General features: G+C 33.2%; 2 protein-coding genes across 5 annotated transcripts in view; one reads left to right on the forward strand and one right to left on the reverse strand.

Annotated features, from left to right (window-relative positions):
• Nucleotides 1–576: 576 nt before the first annotated feature.
• SCOT (Succinyl-CoA:3-ketoacid CoA transferase) lies at nt 577–19,232 on the reverse strand. Of its 3 annotated transcripts, XR_011331011.1 has the most exons (13): nt 19,078–19,232; nt 18,741–18,846; nt 16,831–17,057; nt 15,799–15,921; nt 14,539–14,672; nt 11,021–11,189; nt 6,209–6,323; nt 5,226–5,442; nt 4,209–4,284; nt 3,754–3,924; nt 3,480–3,662; nt 1,839–1,921; nt 577–713 (listed from the first exon to the last, which is right to left on the reverse strand). XR_011331011.1 is itself a non-coding variant. In XM_069818788.1 (12 exons), the coding sequence occupies exons 1-11, from the start codon at nt 19,195–19,197 to the stop codon at nt 3,510–3,512; spliced, it is 1,611 nt and encodes a 536-aa protein (XP_069674889.1). In that variant the 5' UTR covers nt 19,198–19,232; the 3' UTR covers nt 578–713; nt 3,480–3,509. The 3 variants fall into 3 exon arrangements, 2 of the variants coding, with proteins under 2 accessions (XP_069674889.1, XP_069674888.1); XM_069818788.1 differs by lacking the exon at nt 1,839–1,921 and having other exon boundaries at nt 578–713; XM_069818787.1 differs by lacking the exon at nt 577–713 and having other exon boundaries at nt 1,576–1,921.
• Nucleotides 19,233–19,314: 82 nt separating this feature from the next.
• The window catches only part of gammaCOP (coat protein (coatomer) gamma), a 30,504-nt gene continuing 27,910 nt past the window's right edge, over nt 19,315–21,908 (forward strand). For both annotated transcript variants that reach the window (XM_069818782.1, XM_069818783.1), the window contains exons 1-2: nt 19,315–19,512; nt 19,941–20,071. In XM_069818782.1, the coding sequence (XP_069674883.1) occupies nt 19,473–19,512; nt 19,941–20,071 (171 nt within the window). In that variant the 5' untranslated portion in view covers nt 19,315–19,472. The remainder of the gene's footprint in view (nt 19,513–19,940; nt 20,072–21,908) is intronic.

Below are 21,908 nucleotides of genomic sequence, written 5' to 3' on the forward strand. Positions count from 1 at the left end.
TTTATATAGTACACTCGCAAGGCATAAAAATGAATCAATCTTAGTATGCACATTATAAATTATACTATAATAAAAATTAATGGCTTTAAAAATAATGGGTGTAGGTGTAAGTTTATAGAATGCATCAATGAACTGCTTCAGATTTAACATCTTTTCGACTATAAAACTATGAAGAAAGAACAAAATGTTAATTCAGGCTTTAGATTTTGATCAAACAATGAACTGGTTGCTCATGTGTACAACAACAAAGTGCTTTCTAACAGATTATCTAGAGATGAGGTAGCAAGTAAGCCTTCCCTCTAGCCACCTTCGTAAAGTACAAGGTTTGTCTAATAATGTTATATAAATGTGAGTCAGCAATTGAAATTTTCAAATCATCCACAATTCTCAACAAATTTTCAGAGATTAAAAATTTAATAAAACGTAGTAATAATTGCAAATATTCATTTTACTGCACATGTAACAGTATGTAACATATATATTTTTTGTTATTTTAAATTTAACAACAATGCAGGAATTGTTTCCTACAAATACAGAAATAATTCTCATTACACAATATCAGTTGTTCCATTTAGACAGGATACTAAACATGACTGACTGCCTTGTCCAGGCCTTCAAGATGTGAACATTTTTCCTTCAGTTGTGTTGTAGCAATGGGGATGAAATGGGTAGGATACATGTATTGCCATGTGTGGTTGTCATCTCTGAAAATTCTGCAAATAGAAGGCAGACTACTTATGATTTTATCATCAAATGCAGGGCAATACGCACTAACCAATCTTTACTTTCATTTCAGACTTTGCTTTGTTATTTCTATAGAATTATTAATTGCATTCTTTTAAATTTGCTGCCATATAATGAAACTTGATAGATTGTAAGCAAATAGAATTCAGCCAGTTATCGATGTCAAAGTGTTAAAAATCTATACTTAATATAATTTGTACTGATTTTGTAACATTAAAAATAAGCAACAAAAGTAATAGTACAATAAAGGCATGAAATGAATTAGTTCATACATTTAATCATAATTATTTATCCAGGTTTATTGAGTGAATGAACTAAATGATAACTACAACACTATCGTATCAGTAAGCTGGTTTAAGTCTTAACTTTCTACTACTGCTTACAGAGAAATGCCACTGCCCGGGACTTTCTTTATTTACATCACAATTGAAGTTTCTCTTAAGAAATAGGATTCCATTTACCATATGTATTTTAAGAATGTGTATTTATTTGTATACTGGACATATTTAATGACAGCATTCAACAGTATCATTGTAGATTCTTTTATACAACTATTTTGCCAGTACTCAAATTACTTATAATCTTAGGGCCATATTCATAGACATTCTTAGCGCGGGTTTCCGGTGGATGATCAGCGAACTAACATTTTTCGTATTCATAAACCAGTGTTAGCGATATATGATATGAATCCTGTATAAGCAATCAGTCGATAGCCGGGGCTAGTTTAGCACGCTCGTAGCACGGGCTAGCGAAATGTCTATGCATAGCACCCTTATAGCTTAAATCAGCTTAAAATTAGATACAAACATTAAATAATGACTGCTACCCAAGAACACATTTATATGATAATATACCAAGTATTTGGGAAATCTATATACAGTGAGTTAATGCATAACATAATAATATTTATTCCAAAATAAAATCAATCTCTGATCTTCACATCTGACAATTTTAGTATTACTGATAAAAAGTCAATAAAAAAACTACTTATGTAGAAGATACGCTATTAAATTAGTCACTTAAAGCTGCATGAGGTAATTAGAGCAGGAGTAAAGAAACTGATGCCTAGCCAATTAAATATTGGAGCTTCATACCTGTTACAGGGTATATTTACTTTCCTTACATTTGACATAAACAGTCCATATATTTTTCGTAGGTGGGAGAGTGGAGAACAGTTCTGGAAGAAAAAGAAAATATGGCAAAAATTTTTCCCAGCTAATATAGACCTATTTTTAGGACATATCAATCACACATACATAATCATTGACTTGAAGAAGCACTGAGAGCATAACAATTTGTCACTTAATGACAAGAAATGACAGATGTAGAAAAAATAATCAAACATCACCTTACAAAAATTCAGAAATTTTTATGCAACATATGACATTAAGAGTTAATTTCTTATTCCTGCTACCAGTAGTATGTTGCTGAAGCATCATCAATTGCCTGGCTTAGACGCATTATATTCTTTCAGTAGGCCTATGCGAATGGCAGGCTTATGTGACGGGATAAATGAACCTCCAGGTTCCTTAAAAGCTATTTGTAAGTAAGTAAGGCCTATGCTTTATGTTCATCTATGAATTGCCAGTGGTAGTGAAGTGCATTCCATAACCTCTCCTACTCATATCCCATCCTCACTTCCCATGGTTCAACCTGTTTTTAACAAACGAGGATCTGGGGACCAAGTTACAATAGTCTAACTGTTGCACAAAAAAATGGAGAAAATGTCATTTCAGTATGCTGACCTGACATGGCACACATAAGCGTCCTCTAAGTGGTGAAGAGGAGATATGGTTAGTTGAGTTGTTTGACAATCCTCATGCTAATCTAAGGCAGGTGTAGTCAACAGAAAGTCGTGTGTAGGTGATATAACCACCATAACATAAAAATATGGTGCCTATATTAAAACAGTTTTATTTTTTGCTACATCACATTCCTGTATTGAAGAACAAGATAATTAATGGCTTTACTGCCAAAAACTCAGTATTAGTTAACAACAGCAACAACAACATTTTCTGTCTATAAAATGAAGGACACTCATCACACAAGAGATAAGGAAAGTAAAATTTCTCTATGAAGACCATAGGAGATAGGAAGCTCCATGCTTTAAAGACCTTTCCATTAGAATGAGGTAGTGTGGTGAGCACCATGCTCCAACCCACTTTTTAATCCAGGGAAAGACCTGGAACTCAATTCGATAAGATGCTGAGTAAACCCCAGTGCCACACTGGAAGTTTGGCAACGAGAAAAATCTCAAGATTGGATCCAGGATCTTTTGTCTAGCTAGTTGCTTTACCAAATGAGTTACCAGACTGCTCACTAAAGATTGTGTTTAGTTTATTTCGTCACTTCAGGAAGAGAAATAAAAAAAAAAAAACAAAAGCATGAATCATCTAAAATCTCTACTAACTATGTAATATTATTATATTACGAACAACAAGTGTGTTAGAATTTGAATCTTATCATCTTGCAGGGTGGGGAAGCCACTGAAAAGATTAATAATAATAATAATAATAATAATAATAATAATAATAATAATCATCATCATCATCATCACGATGATGGTATCTGAAAGTATACATCGCATATTCACAAATTAATTTATAAGAAAATATGAGTGGAAAATTATCAATTCTACCTGCATTTTAAGTACTGGATGAGCGGAAAAGGGGATTCTTTTGGAAAAGATATTGTCACTTATCTGAGGGAGAAAATGCAGTATTTTCAACACATACCTAAATCTGACAGGTTGTTCCATTATGGATTCAGTCTTCTTCAATTGGGACTTGTATCATAGGTTTTAACTCTGGAGATACAGCAAATTCGCAACCAGTTGCAGTAATGATATCTTGAACACCAACTCCCTCTGCTATTTCCACCAGTGTCAGACCTCCTTCTTTATGGACATTAAAGACGCCCTAAGAAAGATACGTTTTGAACATTGAAGCAGATTGTCGAAGTAAGACATATTACAAGTTCATTGTATTTAAAGTATTAATTTTCACTCACCAATTCAGTAATTATCATATCTACGCAAGTCTTGCCTGTTAGTGGTAAGGTACAATTGCTTAAAATCTTGTGAGAGCCATCATTGGCTGTATGTGTCATAGTGACTATCACTTTTGTGCCAGGTGCTGCTACCAAGTCCATAGCTCCTCCCATTCCTTTAACGAGTTTACCCTACAAATAAAATGCATAAAATCATAATCATTATTAATGACCGCTGTAATAATGTAACTAAATTACTATACCATAATGCAGTTTTACACTGCAGCATTTTAACTTTTGGTTGGCTTTTCAATGGTCACTACAGATTAACTGCTTTATGAAATTTTCCTTCTTGTTTTCCAACATAGTCCAGTCAGCTAAGTTGTTGCTATTCAAGCCTTTACATTTTTATTTTACATATATTTCTCTATGTATTGAAAGTATAATAAAAGTATTATTTGATTATAAATACTTACAGGAATCATCCAATTAGCCAGGTCACCATATTGTGAAACTTGCATCGCCCCAAGTACGGTTATATCTAGGTGACCACTAGTAAGTAAAATAAAGAATTAATTACGATAAGAACGTAACTGTGTACAAAAAAAAAGTTTTTTTTTAACAATGACTTAAAAATGCTCTTAAACATTAATAAAATTCAGACACATAACATTTTTACAATACCTGCATTATTAAAGACAGTAATGTAGTATTATTTGCTCTACCTTTATATATCTACAGACATTTTGAATGGTTAGTTGAATACCATCAATTCGTACAAATGTTTTTCTGAAGTCTGTTAATTTAGCAGTTTTGAATTATTTTTGTAAGATGTAGATAATTGTAAGGGACAATTAAATATCGGTACCCTTAATTGTATAACTATGATTGAGGATGATATCAACAGCAGAGTTGAATTTTAACATAAATCAGAAAGTACTGCAAATTTTTCCTGTAGTCCTCTCACTCGAGCCAAGATTCTTTTGCGTACTTCAAATCTATGACACAAAACTTCCATTTTTATTTCCCTTGCAAAAGAAGACAGGTTTTCGAATGTTACTGCAATTAAAAATCTAGTATGTAAACACTTCATCAATGACAACTTTATTATAATTTTAAATATTTTAATATTAAAGAGGCTACACATACTTAATAAAAAAAACTTTCTCAAAAAAAAAAAAAAAGTTCATAAATCCATGACATTTTTCTTACATAGCAAAATTTTTTAATTATCCTATAGTTCTAATTTATAAAGTTCGTAGTTCATTAGGTCATACGCTAACATACTGCTGTGCATAGTGATGAGATAAAACATATTAAATACTTATTTTAAGTCAATATACCTGACAAATTTAACAGCAACAATACATAGGCAACCATATATAATAATTAGGTAACATATCTAAAAAATAATATATTAGCTATACAGATCAGAATAGATAGAATTTATTGTGACTGTACGAGAAACTATAATAGAATTTAAATTAACTTACCCCCTGATCATAGCAAAGCTCTCATCACTACTGAAGTATGAAGCTCCTTGCACAACTGTGACTGACTCCTTTCCAGCATTAATTAAATCTGGATCGACCTCTTCTTTTGTTGGATATGGTCCAAGTCCTAAGAGGCCATTTTCACTCTGTAGGTAAACTGTGATATTGTTTGGAATATAATTGCTTGCCAATACCGGCAGACCAATACCCAAATTCGCTACAAATCACATTAAGGGAATTTTATATTTAACAGCATATGCATTTTTATAATCATGTAAAAGCTGTACACAAATTCTCTTCAAAAGATACCCATGCAAAAAAGGTAGAAGTTCACATTCTGTAGTAATAATGATTTACTGAACAGAATAAAAAGATCATCATGTGGCCTCATGTAGTAAAAACTAATCTATTTTGGGCTTCCACATAACAATTATTTATACAATTAAATGGTATTCATTCTCTCAACACACTCTTTCCAGAATAAAAAGAAAAATTTGCAAACTGATTCAATGCTACATTAGTTCCATTCATAACAGCTAAGAGATTTAAATGAAATCATATGTAAAAGATTTCATACATATGTAGTGAAGCCAAATAATTCCCAAAAGATGCTATCCATTATTGACAGAGAGCAACTCATAAAGATGGTTAACATTCTCTGCTTTGTTTAAAAAAACAGTATGTTAGTTATGTTAATGTTGTGAGTGTAAAAATAGAACAATTTCATGAGAAACACGAAAATAAATAAATAAAATCATTAAATAAATAAAGAAACAAATAAACACACAAATAGACAGACAAACAAACTGTGTGTGTTTAAGGTATGATTTTAAACTTAGTCTCAATACAATGTACACTGGCAAATAAGACATAAATAAAATTGTATTATTCAAACAAACAGTTTTAGGGTATCAGAAGAACAGAAACAGGGAGGACATCAATGGTAATGGGAACAACTAATTATTGCCTTATGCAAAGGATACCATACATTCCATCTGTAAACTCTGCAGCAGCTCTACGTGCTATTCTTTCTCTCATGAGTACAGCAGGTGTTGATGATAACAATGATTGCTTGGCTTCTTTCCGAATTGTCAGTCTCTGAAAAATAACCATTTTTACAATAAATTAATGACAAAACTAAAACCCATATAAATTATAAAATCAAATGTCGGAATGAAAAATCTATTGGACAAATAACAAACATTAAATACTTTGAAAAAATAAGTAGAAAATTTGACAACGCATTTTGTAGAACTGAATCACACTTATGCTTTTATTATTAAGTTTTTCTTAGACAAAATCTGACTTCCCAATCATCTGTGTATTTACTTCATCATTCATCAAATAATACAGTACAATATAATTTAAAATACTTTATTTTATTTTTTTTTTTACAATTTGTCGTAATATGAAAACATAATGGCTACAATAAAGAGGACTATAACTTACGCTAATATTCAAAGCATTAATATATAGAGTACTGGAAATCTACAATGCATACTGATAATTTTTATATCCTTATAATAAAATTACACATTTTGCATAGATAATAAAAAATATAATACCACAGTGTTATATAACCCGCACATATTTTCCATAAATATGCTGCATCTATTAAACAATAATTTTACGAAAATTGCTTTAAAAAAAATTGTGTAAATTTTGATATGAGGGATGCCCAATAATGAACTATATACTAAAATAACTCTGTTATAGAGAATGCAAGGATTTACTAAGTAAAACCCATGGCTCTAGTAAATTACACCTCTTTCTTTTTCTCAACTGCTTATTTTATATTATTTTGCTCAAAGTAATTTACATAAATTTTTTCATGTTCTCACACTGATGTTTAGTATTTTTGATTTAAGATACAGTTTTAAAGATAAAACATAATTAGGAACACAAACAACATAGACGCCATATTTTATACGGTATTAGAATTAATTTTGCGCATACATCATTTTCGGTATCAAGACAAATGATTTCAAGTAAACTGCTACTGTTTTTCCAGGAAATATCATGATATTTCATACACAAATTCCCTGAATACACTTACTCTAAATAATGAACAATACACAATATCCATCAACAGATTTCAGTAAAAATTTCTGCAGTATCATAATAAATGTTCTATTATTTTATTATAGGTAAGCTATGTAAGCAATATACTTAAAAATCCAATGCGTTTTATATATGGAATTTTATTCAGTATTCTTGACCTGAAATTCTGAATGCATTTTGTACACGCATAAAATCAGTACACAATACAGGAAGGCCAAAATTTCCAATTCATTGTCAAGATAAATATAGTAATACTAAAAAGCTGGTAGTAGAAGCTGTACTATAAAATACATTACTGCTTTTGCATAAAAGTTAATTTAAAAGATAAATACCTAAGTTCGAAATAAATTTCTTGTTATTGAACTTGCTCTTTCTCGAAGGTAATAAAATGTTCTGGCAGAAAACACATGACAAAAGTATATTTCTATCTTTGACCACAGCTTGACGTACTGCATTGGTTCACTCATCACAACACACACAAAAAACCTGCTGGGAATTGTAGAAAACCACAACAAAAAAATATGCAGACATCAGAAATGATACAGATGGTCTCATTTAACACATTAAAACAACTGATATGAAGAGGAATTTATGTAATTTAGTATGATATGGTGTTCATTTATACAGTTATATTTGAACTACGATATTGATATAACAGTTTCCAGAGTTTGAGAATTACACACCGATTTTATATTCATTTAAATAGAAATAACCGAAATTCATCATACATGTAATGTAAGGTAGGCAGCATACTGCATCGGACATTCTGTCTCAGGCCATTCAATGTGACAGTGATTACACACATTGTTATAAGACTGCAGCAAATTGCACCAGACATTTGTCCGATGCAGTATGCTGTAGCCTCATAACAATGCATGTAACCAGCATCACATCGAATAGTCTGAGACAAAACTGTACTGGCCGAAACAGAATATCCGATGCAGTATGCTGCTGGCCTAATTGGAAATTAGTTAACTTAATTCTAAACATGGCTCAATGTGACTTATGTGTATGAGACACATTTCAGTTTCCTATACTTCTCTAATGCAGTAACACACAAGCAATTACAAAATGTTGATGACAACTATTTTCATAATACAGTTTAAATACCCTAAAACATAAAGGAATGCTTCGTCAACTACTATATCATTATCATTCTCTCCTGTTTACGCCTCATGGCCTGTTACAGTGTCAACCAGTGGTTTACTGGGTTGTACTATAGGATCTTATGGTACGTCTACACTTGAATGACATACGTATATGATCATGTTGTGCGACGCAAGTCAAATGCCATTGTCATTTCACAAATATGTGTCTACATCAACTATCATGTAATGGTCATTTCGACAAAACGTATCTTCAGTGTGAGGCAAGATGTGGTATGAGGAAGATGTAGTAATTGTTTCTGCATTTTTTATGGAACAGTTTTACTGCTGTGACTCGGTCCCCAGAGCCTCGTTTGTTAAAAACAGATTGCACCACGGGAAGGTGAGGATGGGATTTGAGTAGGAGAGGTTATGGAATGCACTTCACTACTCCTTGCAATCCAAATAGTAATATGCGTTACAAGAGCGGTATGTTGAAGTTTTCATGTTCGAGGAAAATTTTGAAAAAGCGAAACGTAGTTGAGCTTTTTTAATCTCCGAGAATTTAAAGAAAACATACCGCTCGTGTATCGTACATTATTTTGTGCGAAGATCGTTTATTACATACCTGAAAGAGGAATTTCTAATTAGTTGCAATGAAATCTCCATCTTGGTTTCTGTTCAAATTTGCAAAACAAAAATATCCATCTTTAACATTGTTGCTTTAAAATGTATTCTGTGTTTACTATACTCCAGCAGGCCGTGATATATGTCTGTCTTTTTTTCCCCCAGTCTATGATGAGTCTGGAATCTTGTTGATTTTTTCACGGCTTCCTTAATGTTACTTGCATCACGAATGCAGTAACTTTAGTGGAGTTGTAGAGTTTACTTAATTTTTGCAAATATTTAAAAACAATAATTAACAGTGCAATTTAGGTGAAATTGCAGTGGTAAGTTTCCAATTTATAATTATTACTATATTGAACGTCTCTAAAAATAATATGTAAAAAGCCTAAAGCAGTAAAATCAATATGGCACTTAAGCGGTAAGAAGAGGGAAATTGTTATGTGTGTTAGGTTGGGAATACTGAATGTGGAATTTTAGACTTTCCGCGGATTGATTTTGTGCAGAAACCAAGCAAATACGCACGATCTCGCACAAAAGAAATTCTTATACTGTAGCAGTAAAATCAAGTATGGCTAATGCTTACGAAAAAATATACTGATTCTGCCGTTGATAAGTAGGCAAATATTGATGCCAGAATGTCTGTAACATGCAGTTAGTCAATTATGGTCGTGGAATAGAGCTAATATAACACGTCACTCAATAACAGTATAATAAAATGTCATCAATAACAAAAAACAAATTTGGAGTACTGCTCTCCATTTCTATACACTTCAGATACCATAACAATTTTCTGCTAATTTGTCAAAGGTTTGTTTGGATGATGGTCATCTATCAATGGATTTATTCGATACTATCTTTCAGATCTTGAAGCTGTGGATTTATTTGCTCTAATATTTTTTCATCATCATCATGTAGCTTTCAGGGAGTTAGGCCACTGTTGACCTGTTCCAATCTCAAATCAGATGTCGAGGGTCTCTTCAATGGTCTTCCTTGGCTTCTAATATTTTTTTACATATAATAGTAGGCGCAACTTGACCAAAAACAGAATGATTCCTACTCTGCTTGCAAATTCTACTTTCTATTTCCCAATTCAATATTCGTTGTTATTCTTTAATTCAATGAATCATAACAAAAATTCGAAAAAGAAAAGGTTTATTACCTATCATACATTGAAATAACGAACTATAGAAAACCAGGGATCAATAATTTTACAAAGTAATTAAATAGATCTTTTTAAACACTAAAATTTATATATCTAAAGAAGTTTATGAGAAGCATAACTCTGTAAATTAGATAAATCTTTCTGAGGGAGGAGGAAGCATACTGCATATAGCTGCTGTTCCATTTGAATCTATTATATTCAAGAGGTGGAAGAAGAAAAAGAAAAGAAAATAAAGGAGGAGGAAATATAGGTACTGCATTAGAGCTTGTGTAACTATTATTATTTTTCTCATATATAACTCCTAGATGAATTGACCTGTAGGTACTAAATAGGAGCAAAATCCGGGTTCATTGATTTAGGCAAAGTAGCTGTACACAGACAGCATGTCAAATGACATCATCTTGATTTGATAGGTGCAAAAATCTGCAGCATTATATTACTCACTCTATACCTCATACAACGAAAGTAAAATTAGATGACTGAAGACCTAAAGGACAATATCAATTTCGTCATCCAATAAAAGCTTTGCTCATAATAATGTAAATGATTTTAAGAGGGAAATGAAAGCTAGTAACTACATAAGTACTTTTATTAATGTAAATATAAAATATTCAGATGGTATGATTAACACATTGTAAGTTAATTATACTATAATTACTATACCCATACATTGTATCCTTGGCACAACAGACCCACACAGAGTGGAATGTTCTGTATATGATGGATTACATTTACTGTCAGGAATGACGTTATTTTATTACATAGTCTGCCATGACAACAACATTCTGCGTTCAGTATTCATTTCTAGCTTCAATTTAGGGATATTTGCATAGAGAGAACATATTATTACTATGACTTACCTCTATTCTCTTCTCATACTTCTCACCCTTAACAATCCTGTGCACAAAGATGCCAGGAACATGAACTTGCTCGGGCGGAATTGAACCCACAGGTACGATTTCTTCTACCTCCACTATAGTAGTTTTTGCTGCTTTACACATTGTCGAGTTAAAGTTTTGGGCCGATTTCCTACGAATTTAGGCATAAAAAGTAAATGTGATTAAGCTACTCGATCTTTTCTATACTCTATAATGATGCAGAATCTATGCTATAACTTTTACAGCAAATAGTACAGAGCCAATCCTAAAGTCAAAAGTTTTAAAAAAACAAAGATCACACGAAAATAGAAAAATATGATGTTTTAATATTAGTGAGGTAAGTACCATAAATTTACTGTTGATCAGGAATTAAATTTCAATGTCGTCCTTAGCTGTAAAGTAATGTAGTTACAATGCTCCCCATTAGATTTGAAGTTCACAGATTCAAATATGGCCAAGTGTGATAAGTAAAGAGAAGTAAAGCCAGAGATCCCACATTATACAATTATAGCGTGTAAAATAAACTCTGGCTCTGAATGAGTGTGTTCCAAGCAAAATATACTGATAGTTTCTCGTCAACATTAAAATTAACTCTAGTAATCATTCTCATTTATCATTCTACACTGCATTTCACTGAGGAAGAAAACTGAAGTCGATTTGTTCCTAGTGGATACCAACTAGATTTGTCAGGGAATTAACAAACATTTCAACTAAGTAGGCCTATATATTTTGTTTATGATAATGAGGCATCAGTCACGAAAGAAGTTCTGTTAAAAATCAACGTTGTTAGTTTTCCTTCTCAGTAAAATACTCTAGGAGTACCAGTACTGAATTCTGTCTTACAAGTGCCCCAATTTCAGAAATTAGTATTAAACTGTGGCATGCTAGCAGAATTTCAGAAAGATCTTAAGTCAATGACATGTGTGGAAGAACTGGAAAACCAAATATAATTAAATTCTGTTTTCAGATTAGGAAAATTCAGGTCCTTTGGCGCAAGATAATGGTAACCCACAATTATACTTATACTTCAGCATGCTTCTAAAAGTGCTTTTGCAACAAGAGTAAACACCTTTATGATCAGGAATTATATGAACTGATAACTAAAAGCCAGAAAAACATATTATATCAGTTGTTGTTGTTGTTGTTATTATTATTATTATTATTATTATTATTATTATTATTATTATTATTATCCAATGGCAGAATGTGACATGACATTGTTCTCCTTCTAGCTTCCCAATACAGATACACCATATCTCCCTTTTGTTGTTTTGTGGGATTCAGTTTGTTGGAAATTAGGTGTTCCTCAGTCATGACACTGTTGGGTTCGCCACGCAGAAGACATGCTGAAGATTGAAGATTCTTAATCCGGTGAAGATGAGCAAGACAATCATGTCCAGACCTAAGGCAGAACAGGCCAACTGACTCTTGACGATCTTCTTCTTCTTCTTCTTCTTCTTCTTCTTCTTCTTCTTCTTCTTCTTCTTCTTCTTATTATTATTATTATTATTATTATTACTATTATTATTATTATTATTATTATTATTATTATTAATATTAAACTTATTTATGAGTATAGAATGCCAGAACAAGATTGCCCAGACAGATTTTGGAATGGATTCCGCCAGGAAGAGGAAAGAGGGGAAGACCAAGGAAAACCTGGATGGACGATATAAGAAGTGGAATGAAGGAGAGAGGCTTGGAAGAACGGGATTGGGAGGCAAGAGAAGAATGGAGGAAGAAGATAAGAATTTAAAAACTTTGAATACAGGAAGATGTAGTTAACATTGTAACCCTGTTAATGATGATTTATGAGTAATGACAACATAAGTTTATACTGAAGAACAATTTATGGTTATCATCATCTTATCCAAAGAGGCTGAACTGTTACAGAGGAACTGCTATATTATTTCTACATTAAAATATCACGGGACACTATTGGAGGTCAGCAAGCAAGTCATCTGCAACTGTAAACAGAAACTGTTGAAAGGTGATTCAAAGACAATTTTGAGAATTTACCAGATGGTATTTTGGTTGAATGTATAAGGTTTTCTACATGCCACAAATTAAGATTTTCTGCTACGTCATTTAGGAGAAGTGAATTGTAGTGGTTCTACAGTATTTAAACTGTGTTATGGAGGAGACTGGCTTCAATGCTTCAGAATTCCTTACTGGTTGTAAATATAAATAACATCAAGTGATTCACATGCACAACAATAAAATTTTCATTAGAAAATTAGTCTGTTCGGTTGAAAGAAAATGCACTTCAATTATTATTTAAATGTTCCAGAAATCATATTACACAGGTTCAAAATGTTGAAGAGTTTTCTCCACAATATGATTTAAATATGCTACAATAACATAATACACGACTTACATTTGCATGAGGGGGCAATTGAAAGACGACTTTGGAAAACTGAACTTAATGTCATGCTGATCTGTCTCAAACCCAGCATTAACCCTACAATACTGTGTTGCTTTCTGATAGGTCCAGGTTCTATTTCAAATATCCAAGATGTTTTCAAACTCTGTTACTATCATCTGGAGATGGCTTTCGGACTATCTACCTATTATCTTTAGTTTTAGAATTCTATAGTGGCTATGTCATTAATTACACCAAATTGAAGACGGCTGTGCTCTTTAAGTTTAAAATGCATGCAAACTTTTAAACTCATTTTCCCATACTTTTTTTTGTCCATTTCTCTGCATTTACATTGCTAAGAATACCTTAACAAAGCTATGTTGGCATTTTTTCAAAAAAGAAAATACAGTAATTTCTGAATTTTACAGGCATATTGTATAAGTTTCGATAAGCTGATAGAATAGAATTATTTATTGTGTGTTTTTCCGTCTGAATAGCTTATCTTATGCCATATGAATTACTGTTCACTAAATTACACATCATGCTATTTTAGTGAACAGTAATTCACTCAGCATAAGATAAGCTATTCAGTCGGCAAAACATACACTAAATAATTCTACAGTAATTTAAAAAAAAAAAAAAAAAAAAAAAAATGTGTGCTTGCACTCAGTAAATTTTATAAGTCTGAATATCAATGGGTTTAATTTTTTTCCATTTATACAAGGTAAACCTAAAGAATGTGAGAACACAGAAAGTTTCTAAAGAGAGCAAAGGTATTATAAAAAAAATTTCAGACATGATGTTTAAAATTGGAGGGGGGGTGAAGAAAAGTTTTGAAAATATGCAAATTATTTTTTTGAAATTTAAATAATAATATAAATAAAGAATTATTATTATTATTATTATTATTATTATAACTCTTAAACTAATGAACCTATAAATATGAAACTTAAACACATCATTACTGCTACCAATCAATAGCAGTATGTATACAAAAATCAAATCTATAGCTTAAAATATATATATATATATATATATATATATATATATAATAGAAATTTCACCCAGTAATTACATATAACAAGATATATGTAATAATGAATGAATAAATTAATGACAGAGGAACATTAAAATATACCTGAAAATAAGGTTACCAACTTCATCAGCCTTCCATGCTTTTATCAATGCAAAATCTGCAGTAATGGCCTTCTCCATAATGTATGGTTTTCCATTAAAAATTGCCTCTGATCGTTTCTTGCTTGCAATTTCCACCTTTGAAATAAAAAAAATAAACTGAGAATAATGTTACGAGTAATGATATATAAAAATAAAATAATATAGGCCTGTAATATAATTATAACTCCACAAAGAAGAAAACTTCATAGGCAGTCTGATGATCAAATCAAGAGAAGGAAGCAATGCTCCATAAAGTGTTCTTCTCTTTACTATCAGACCTAATCTACAAAATCAAATTTATTTGTTGAGAGTTCAAATTGTGCGCAAACAAAGCCCATATAATTTGTCACGTATTTACCCAATTGTATATTGTTTTTATAAGAATAAGAGTAGGAGATTCAGAAGTTCGTAAATTAGTGACAACGATTCTCAATTGAATGACCAGACTAGTCAGATGGCATCTTCAAGTCATCAATAGAAATACTGCAATTCTTAGTAACAACTCATGAAATTCAATCATGATATCATGGAAAATAAAAATGTTTGAATTTTAGAAAAATCAGAACCCACAACAAAAATACAGAAATTTTGATCCTAGCAGTTCCTGAAATGTTTGTGATGGACAAGGGACACTGGAGAAGATTTATGTTTCCTGTGTGATTTTTATTCCAACATATATTCTTATAATATATGTGTGTTAACAACATAACATACTGTTGTTTGAAATGCCCATAAAGTCGTTTAAATATGTGCTCCTGTAAATATGACATATTGTTTAAATACAGGAGTAGGTCACAGAAGATACTAAAAGGAGGGGAGTCCAAGCCGGCACTGTGGATAGGGTCCCAGCATGGCTCAGTTGGTAAAGAGCACTCAGCACGCCAAGCTGAGAGGTCCTGGGTTCGATTCCCATGCCAGAACGAATTTTTCTCCAAAAATAATAGCATAAAACTTCATTAGATAAAAAAAAAATAAGTATACAGTATTATTCTCTTCTAATAAGACTTTCATTTACATTTGCCACCAAATATGTGTTAATTGTAAATAAGTAAAATATAATCTAAAAATTAAAAAAGTATGTACATCCTCTGTAAATACTACGCAAATCATAACAGTTATACAAAGCTGGTCTGAACAAAAAAAGAAAGTACATAAAAAGCATAAATGCAAGAATATACAAAACATGATGTACTTAAGTATAGTATTAAAACAGGGAACAAACCTCTCCTCCTTCCTTGTATTTAATAGGAACTCCACCATCATGGATTAGAGTGCCATATCCTGTAGGAGTGTAGAATGCAGGGATACCAGCCCCTCCTGCACGAATCCTTTCTGCTAATGTTCCCTTTACACAAAATGTATTTACAACATTAGTCGTTATGGTCAAAGATGTACTTCAAAAATAGTAACAAAGAGTGACCAATTACTACACACGCTGCTGGGTAATGAATAATAATCTCTGAAATGTGATGGATGATGTCTTTCTTTCATTCAAACTAGAAATTTCAAACAACATGTAATTAAAGAATTATAATAGGTAGAAATGCGCACAAATGGCATTTGAGTGTGTGGTTTAGTCTTTGCAAAAAGAAATTAAAGAATTAAACGTTTGTTTAGAATTGTGAATAAAGTTACAGTGATTTGTCTCAAAGCTAAGCAGTCTGAAATTCTCTTATGGAATTCTTCTGAGAGAAGAACTACTACTCAATTCAGATAGAAGAGGGTAGTAAATATGTTAATAAAAAATAATATAATATCTGTTGCCTTTATCGACAGTAACAAAGAACCATTTAATGCAAATCTGATAAATAAACATTCCTTTTCGTTAAGGTTCAAAATCATACCTATTTAAACTACATTCGGAATTTCTTACAATATACATACGTATTATGAATTGTTATACATAGTAATAAAATTATAACTGGGTCACACCCAAAAAAGCAAGAACACATTATTATTATTATTCTATAAGTGCCTCACGGGAATGATCGTTGCTGATTTGACAGCTACCAGACTGTGCTCGACCATAACAATCAAATTGACTACGGCAGCTACCATAATGTACTAGGAAAATGGATGATAAATTGAATTAATTCTTTCATAATGGCCCACAAATATGAACAAAAGATAAGAAAATGTATAGCTGTGTTTGTTATTTATTTTGGTTAATCAGTCTTCAACTTATTACTTCTTGAGTACCAACAATGTTAAAGAAATATTTGGCACAACTATGAAAAATAATGTTACTGCTTACCTGCGGTGTTAACTCTAGTTCCAACTCTCCAGACAAGTACTGACGCTCAAATTCCGCATTTTCCCCAACATACGATGATATGATTCTTTTTAAACGACGGTCTTTTAGAAAAAGACCCAAACCGAAGTCGTCCACACCAGCATTATTACTGACAACTGTTAAATCTTTTACATCAGTTTTCAGAATTTCTGCAATAAGGTTCTCAGGGATACCACACAAACCAAAACCTGTGAATAAGCAGAGAACTCTCATACACAATAAAACAGAGGACCATAATCTAACAATACATTCTTAGTGACTCCAAAAGTAGTTAATGGAAGGAAGACGCGAGATTACCAACTAATACTAAATCCTATCTAGCTCTTAGCCAACATAACATTTAGTATTAGTTGGTAGATTGTTAAGCCTTTCTTGCAAAGAACAACCGTTTATACACATTATATAGTAAGCATTGTTAGTTACTGGTATTGAAACTTGTTAGCAGAAGGGCACACATATCTACCGACTGCTACTAAATCCTCACCCAAATAATAGGTTCTAATTTCTCTTCTATTAATTTCTCAATGAATAAATACTAACGAGATTCAGTTCATTTTAATTTTATAGATATGTATCGACATATGACGTGAAAATTAGTCAACAGCAAAGGATGTTTCTTCTTTAAACAAGACGAGAAAATACAATTACCGGTATATTATTTCTGTTGGAATATAATAGGTAAAAGGTTTTAATATTTTAAAAACTTGTGTCAATATCGAATTTTTGCACACTTCATATGCTTTCATGTGGTGGATTGATTATGTAGCAACCTCCAAACTATAGAGACTGATCCGTGTAGAATAGACGTTAATAAAGCTTATGCAAGAATGTTAAAATTATAATAATGTAGTAGTGCACATATGACATCATTTGTGTTACATCATTTAATAAGATGTGTATCTACATAAAATAACAGAAATCTGAATCATAGGTAGACTCCGATCGCAAACTTGTGGCACCAACATGCGAAAGCGTGAGCTTCTTTCTGAGGCTTCGGAGTGGGGGTTCTGTGTGTGCAGGCAACTGCTTACTCATAGAGCGTACTGTTCAAACACCCCCCCCCCCCCCAGCAAGACTCTTGGGCGAGTCCATGTAAGTAGATGCCAATTCGTCTTTCACGCAGTTGCCATGAGTTTGCAATCGGGCTCATAATTAAAAATCTGTAATTCAAAGCCCAGAGTCCAAAATAATGCATTATCTTTTTATAACTTCTTTAAGTCTAAGTTGCCCTTAGAAATATAGAGAGAGTTACTATGCAGATTGATCCCAGGTAGTAATGACGGTAGTGCAGAGCACTATCCTGAGGAAGCTAAGGAGTAAGGGGTGGAGTGGGACCGGTCTGCGTAGGGAAGCACTGGATGCCCGACAACAAACTTTGTTAGGTAGAGGTTGGAGTGGGACCAGTCTACATAGGAACTCTCTGTACACAGTGTCAACTCTATAAAAAGGTAAGACATTAGGCTACTACATAATATAACCGACTATTACCAATGTAATGTTAGCAAACGAGTGTCCATCTTTTCTAGCAGAATGCAATCATGGTAATAGGGATAATGATAAATATAGGCTAAACAATTTGCCAGCAGTGTAATGTTAGCGACATTTTCGACTCTTCAGGACTTCTTAAATTTGATCGATAAGCATGCACACTCTCCGACCTTACAGTAATTGTGTATTTTCCATTCCTTTACATGAAAATATGATATAGTTCAATGAAAACGATGAACGCTATACAGTGTTGTGGACGGAACTGGTCACATGGTGTCTCTGAGGAGGTGTGTTCAAATTTTGAGGTTATTTTAAACAATTTAAGTGTTTCTTCTTCCGTGTGTGGTGTGGGACGATATCGAAGTTTCACCCAAAATTCTTACCTCCAACTAGTAAGCTTGCTCCATTTGGGATATCTTTCACAGCTTCAGATATAGTTGTTATTTTAGTTCTTTTACAGGCTTTTTCGGAATATGAGCATGACAGTACCTAAAAAAAATGGGGTAAGTATTATTTTTGCATGGGATAAAATTCTTACATAACATATGCCACAATGCAATTGCCACATCTAAATGTTATTTACTTTAAATTCTAAGTGATAAACCTAAAGATTACAAACGTCATTCTCAGCCTTGAACTATAACCTGCTTACTTACACATTTAAGTCTTACTAATGCTTCTTAAACGATAATATATTATATTTATACTTTATGTGCCTACCTTAGAAACTTCTAATATTTGTTTTCGTGACCAATAGCGATATAAACTCAAAATCGGCACATTTACATTCTTCAAGACTGGAGCCATATTCGCGATGTTTACGATTTTGTTCTGCACCATGCGTTTCGTCGTTGACTTGAGCTACATAAGATATTCATGAGTATGAGTTTGCTAATATACGCAACGCCACCTTGCGGGGCTATGATAGGCATAGACAAATAACAGAATGATAGTTGCTGGCACTATATCATCAATGGAAGACAGTAATGCTATTTATTACTGAACAGAGAGCGCTGATGTAGTGTCGGTTGTTCATGTTGACGTGTGAATTGTGGATGGGTAGGGTTGTACTGAAGTTTCCAATTTTGTTGGAGCGGTTAATAAAGTGATATACAATGAATGCCTTCAAACGTGATAAGAAGGAAGAGGAGGAGGGTACGTGTAACTAATGAAAGTAATCCAAGTGAAACTAAAATTTTGTAGATGGCGAGGTTAATAACTACATAAGGAGTCACCATTCTGTTCCAATTTTTCATATAATTAATGCGATTTAGTAATTATGTATTGGTAATTACAGGGGTGTGCATCCAAAATTGTGATTCTGTTTTAGTAAATTAAATTGGCAGAAATTTATAAATACTTACTATATGTAGGAATACTTAATGATATTCTGGTGTTTGCCACTGTAAATAATGAAACTTGTACTTTGTAGCTCTCTTTTCAGTGAATATTTATTTTATTGGTAATTTCTTGATTAATATATGAAGGAAAATTGAAAATTGGAACTGAAACTTACTCCTTTGGGTAACTATGACGCGAACAGTTCTCCTTAGATTTCATTTTAACAATAAATTTGTTTTCAGGAGGCGGAAATCCCTTCCAGAACATTGAGAAAACAACTGTGCTTCAAGAAGCTCGTACATTCAATGACACACCTGTGAACCCAAGGAAATGTACTCACATTCTTACCAAAATATTATATCTATTGAACCAGGTAAGTTGGATTATGTCAACTTAGTGTCAGAAGTTTTACTAGTTACCGGTTCTTTCCACGATTTGCTTTGGACTGAAACATAGATGACAATATAATGTGTTTCTTAAAACACAAAATGCTATGTAGCAGTATGTAATGGGTGAACTTGAATAGCGGTAGGCACCATCGCGACACATGAGAAAAATGATGAAATCATTGCTACAAATGTCACAGAACTTGGGGGAATTTGTCACAGACCTCGACACTACCTGTCACAGAATTCGAGGCTACTTGTCACAGACCTCGTCTTGTCACTTAGCAAATCCTCTCTAATGATGTCAAAAACCTCGGCATGTTACTTTCACGGGTAAAGTGGTGTTTACCTGTATACAAGTTTGGCTATGTTGTTTGTTGTTGTTTAGGCAACTGTCCAAAGACAGGTCAGAACCCCACAAGTGATACAAACATGGCACCACTTATGTAATAACTAGGCCAGGAGATAATGGGGTGTCCACACCTGTGGAGTAACGGTCAGCGCATCTGGCCGCGAAACCAGGTGGCCCGGGTTCGAATCCTGGTCGGGGCAAGTTACCTGGTTGAGGTTTTTTCCGGGGTTTTCCCTCAACCCAATACGAGCAGATGCTGGGTAACTTTCGGTGCTGGACCCCGGACTCATTTCACCGGCATTATCACCTTCATATCATTCAGATGATAAATAACCTAGATGTTGATACAGCGTCGTAAAATAACCCAATAAAATGAAAATGAAATGATTATGGGGTAGAGTGGATATGTATTGTTATGGGACAAGGTAGAGTATCCTCTGGCCATTGAACGACTATTGCACACTTTTATCACTGCCAATGTGGCTCTATAAACCAATTTTCAATACTTTTATCACAGCCACAACACAGTTCAATTCTAAACTAAATCTTAGAGAACAGATCTGCAGTAGGGGAAGTTATCCCCACTCTAGCTGCACGACAGCTCCTCTTTCTGTCTACTGTCTATCCCCGCTCTGGTGGCTCATTCCCTATCCAGCCATACTGAAATGTGCATTTGGCACAACATACAACAAACCAAAATAAAATGTGTGGGAAGCCAAATGTGCATTCGACACGTATTTGGCATAACACAACACTCACTTGTGGACGTAACACTGTTGGAGACCCACACTTCGATTGTATTCCACACACATTAGTCACCAAAGCCTCATTCCCTTTAATCAGGACCTGCCACGTGACTGAGAGGTTGATTTGGGGACACATTAAATTTCTAAAATACATTATGTTAGTCCCCATTAAACATAAGTAGATTCATTTTCCCCCTCTTCCAGCAAATCATCTGGTAGCCGAGTGGTCTAAAGCGCATTATGAACAGTCTGCGTGCATTTTGTTGGCAAGTTCGGCAGAATGAGTTCTAGCGTGAGTGAAAGAAATAAGGAAAAAAGAGAGGTGGTGCCTGGAAAAGCATGAGAGAGAGTGGAGTGAAGTAGGCAGAGAGACAGGACAGAGTTCTAATTTTGTTTAGTAGATGGTACTTTCAGTTCCACTTTTGTTCGCTAGGTGTCACCCCACCCAAACCCCTACTGTCATTCTTTCCCGTGTCTGGTGAACTAGTAGAGGAAAAGTGGAGGGGATGGTGGGCGGAGCTTCTACGATCTGTTCTTTAAGTTTTTTCCCCATTCTTATTGTACTAGTATATGGAATTATCATTACATTAACACTTTTAATATATCACAAAACATTCACTGAACGAACTAAATGTAATTATTATGAAAGTCGTGATATTTTCTTCCTGGCATTACGATCCACTTCCACTAGATGGCTACCGACACGAGTAGCAGGGTTAGCAATAC

Source organism: Periplaneta americana, chromosome 2, assembly GCF_040183065.1.
Source record: "Periplaneta americana isolate PAMFEO1 chromosome 2, P.americana_PAMFEO1_priV1, whole genome shotgun sequence".
NCBI classification, from domain to species: Eukaryota; Metazoa; Arthropoda; class Insecta; order Blattodea; family Blattidae; genus Periplaneta; species Periplaneta americana.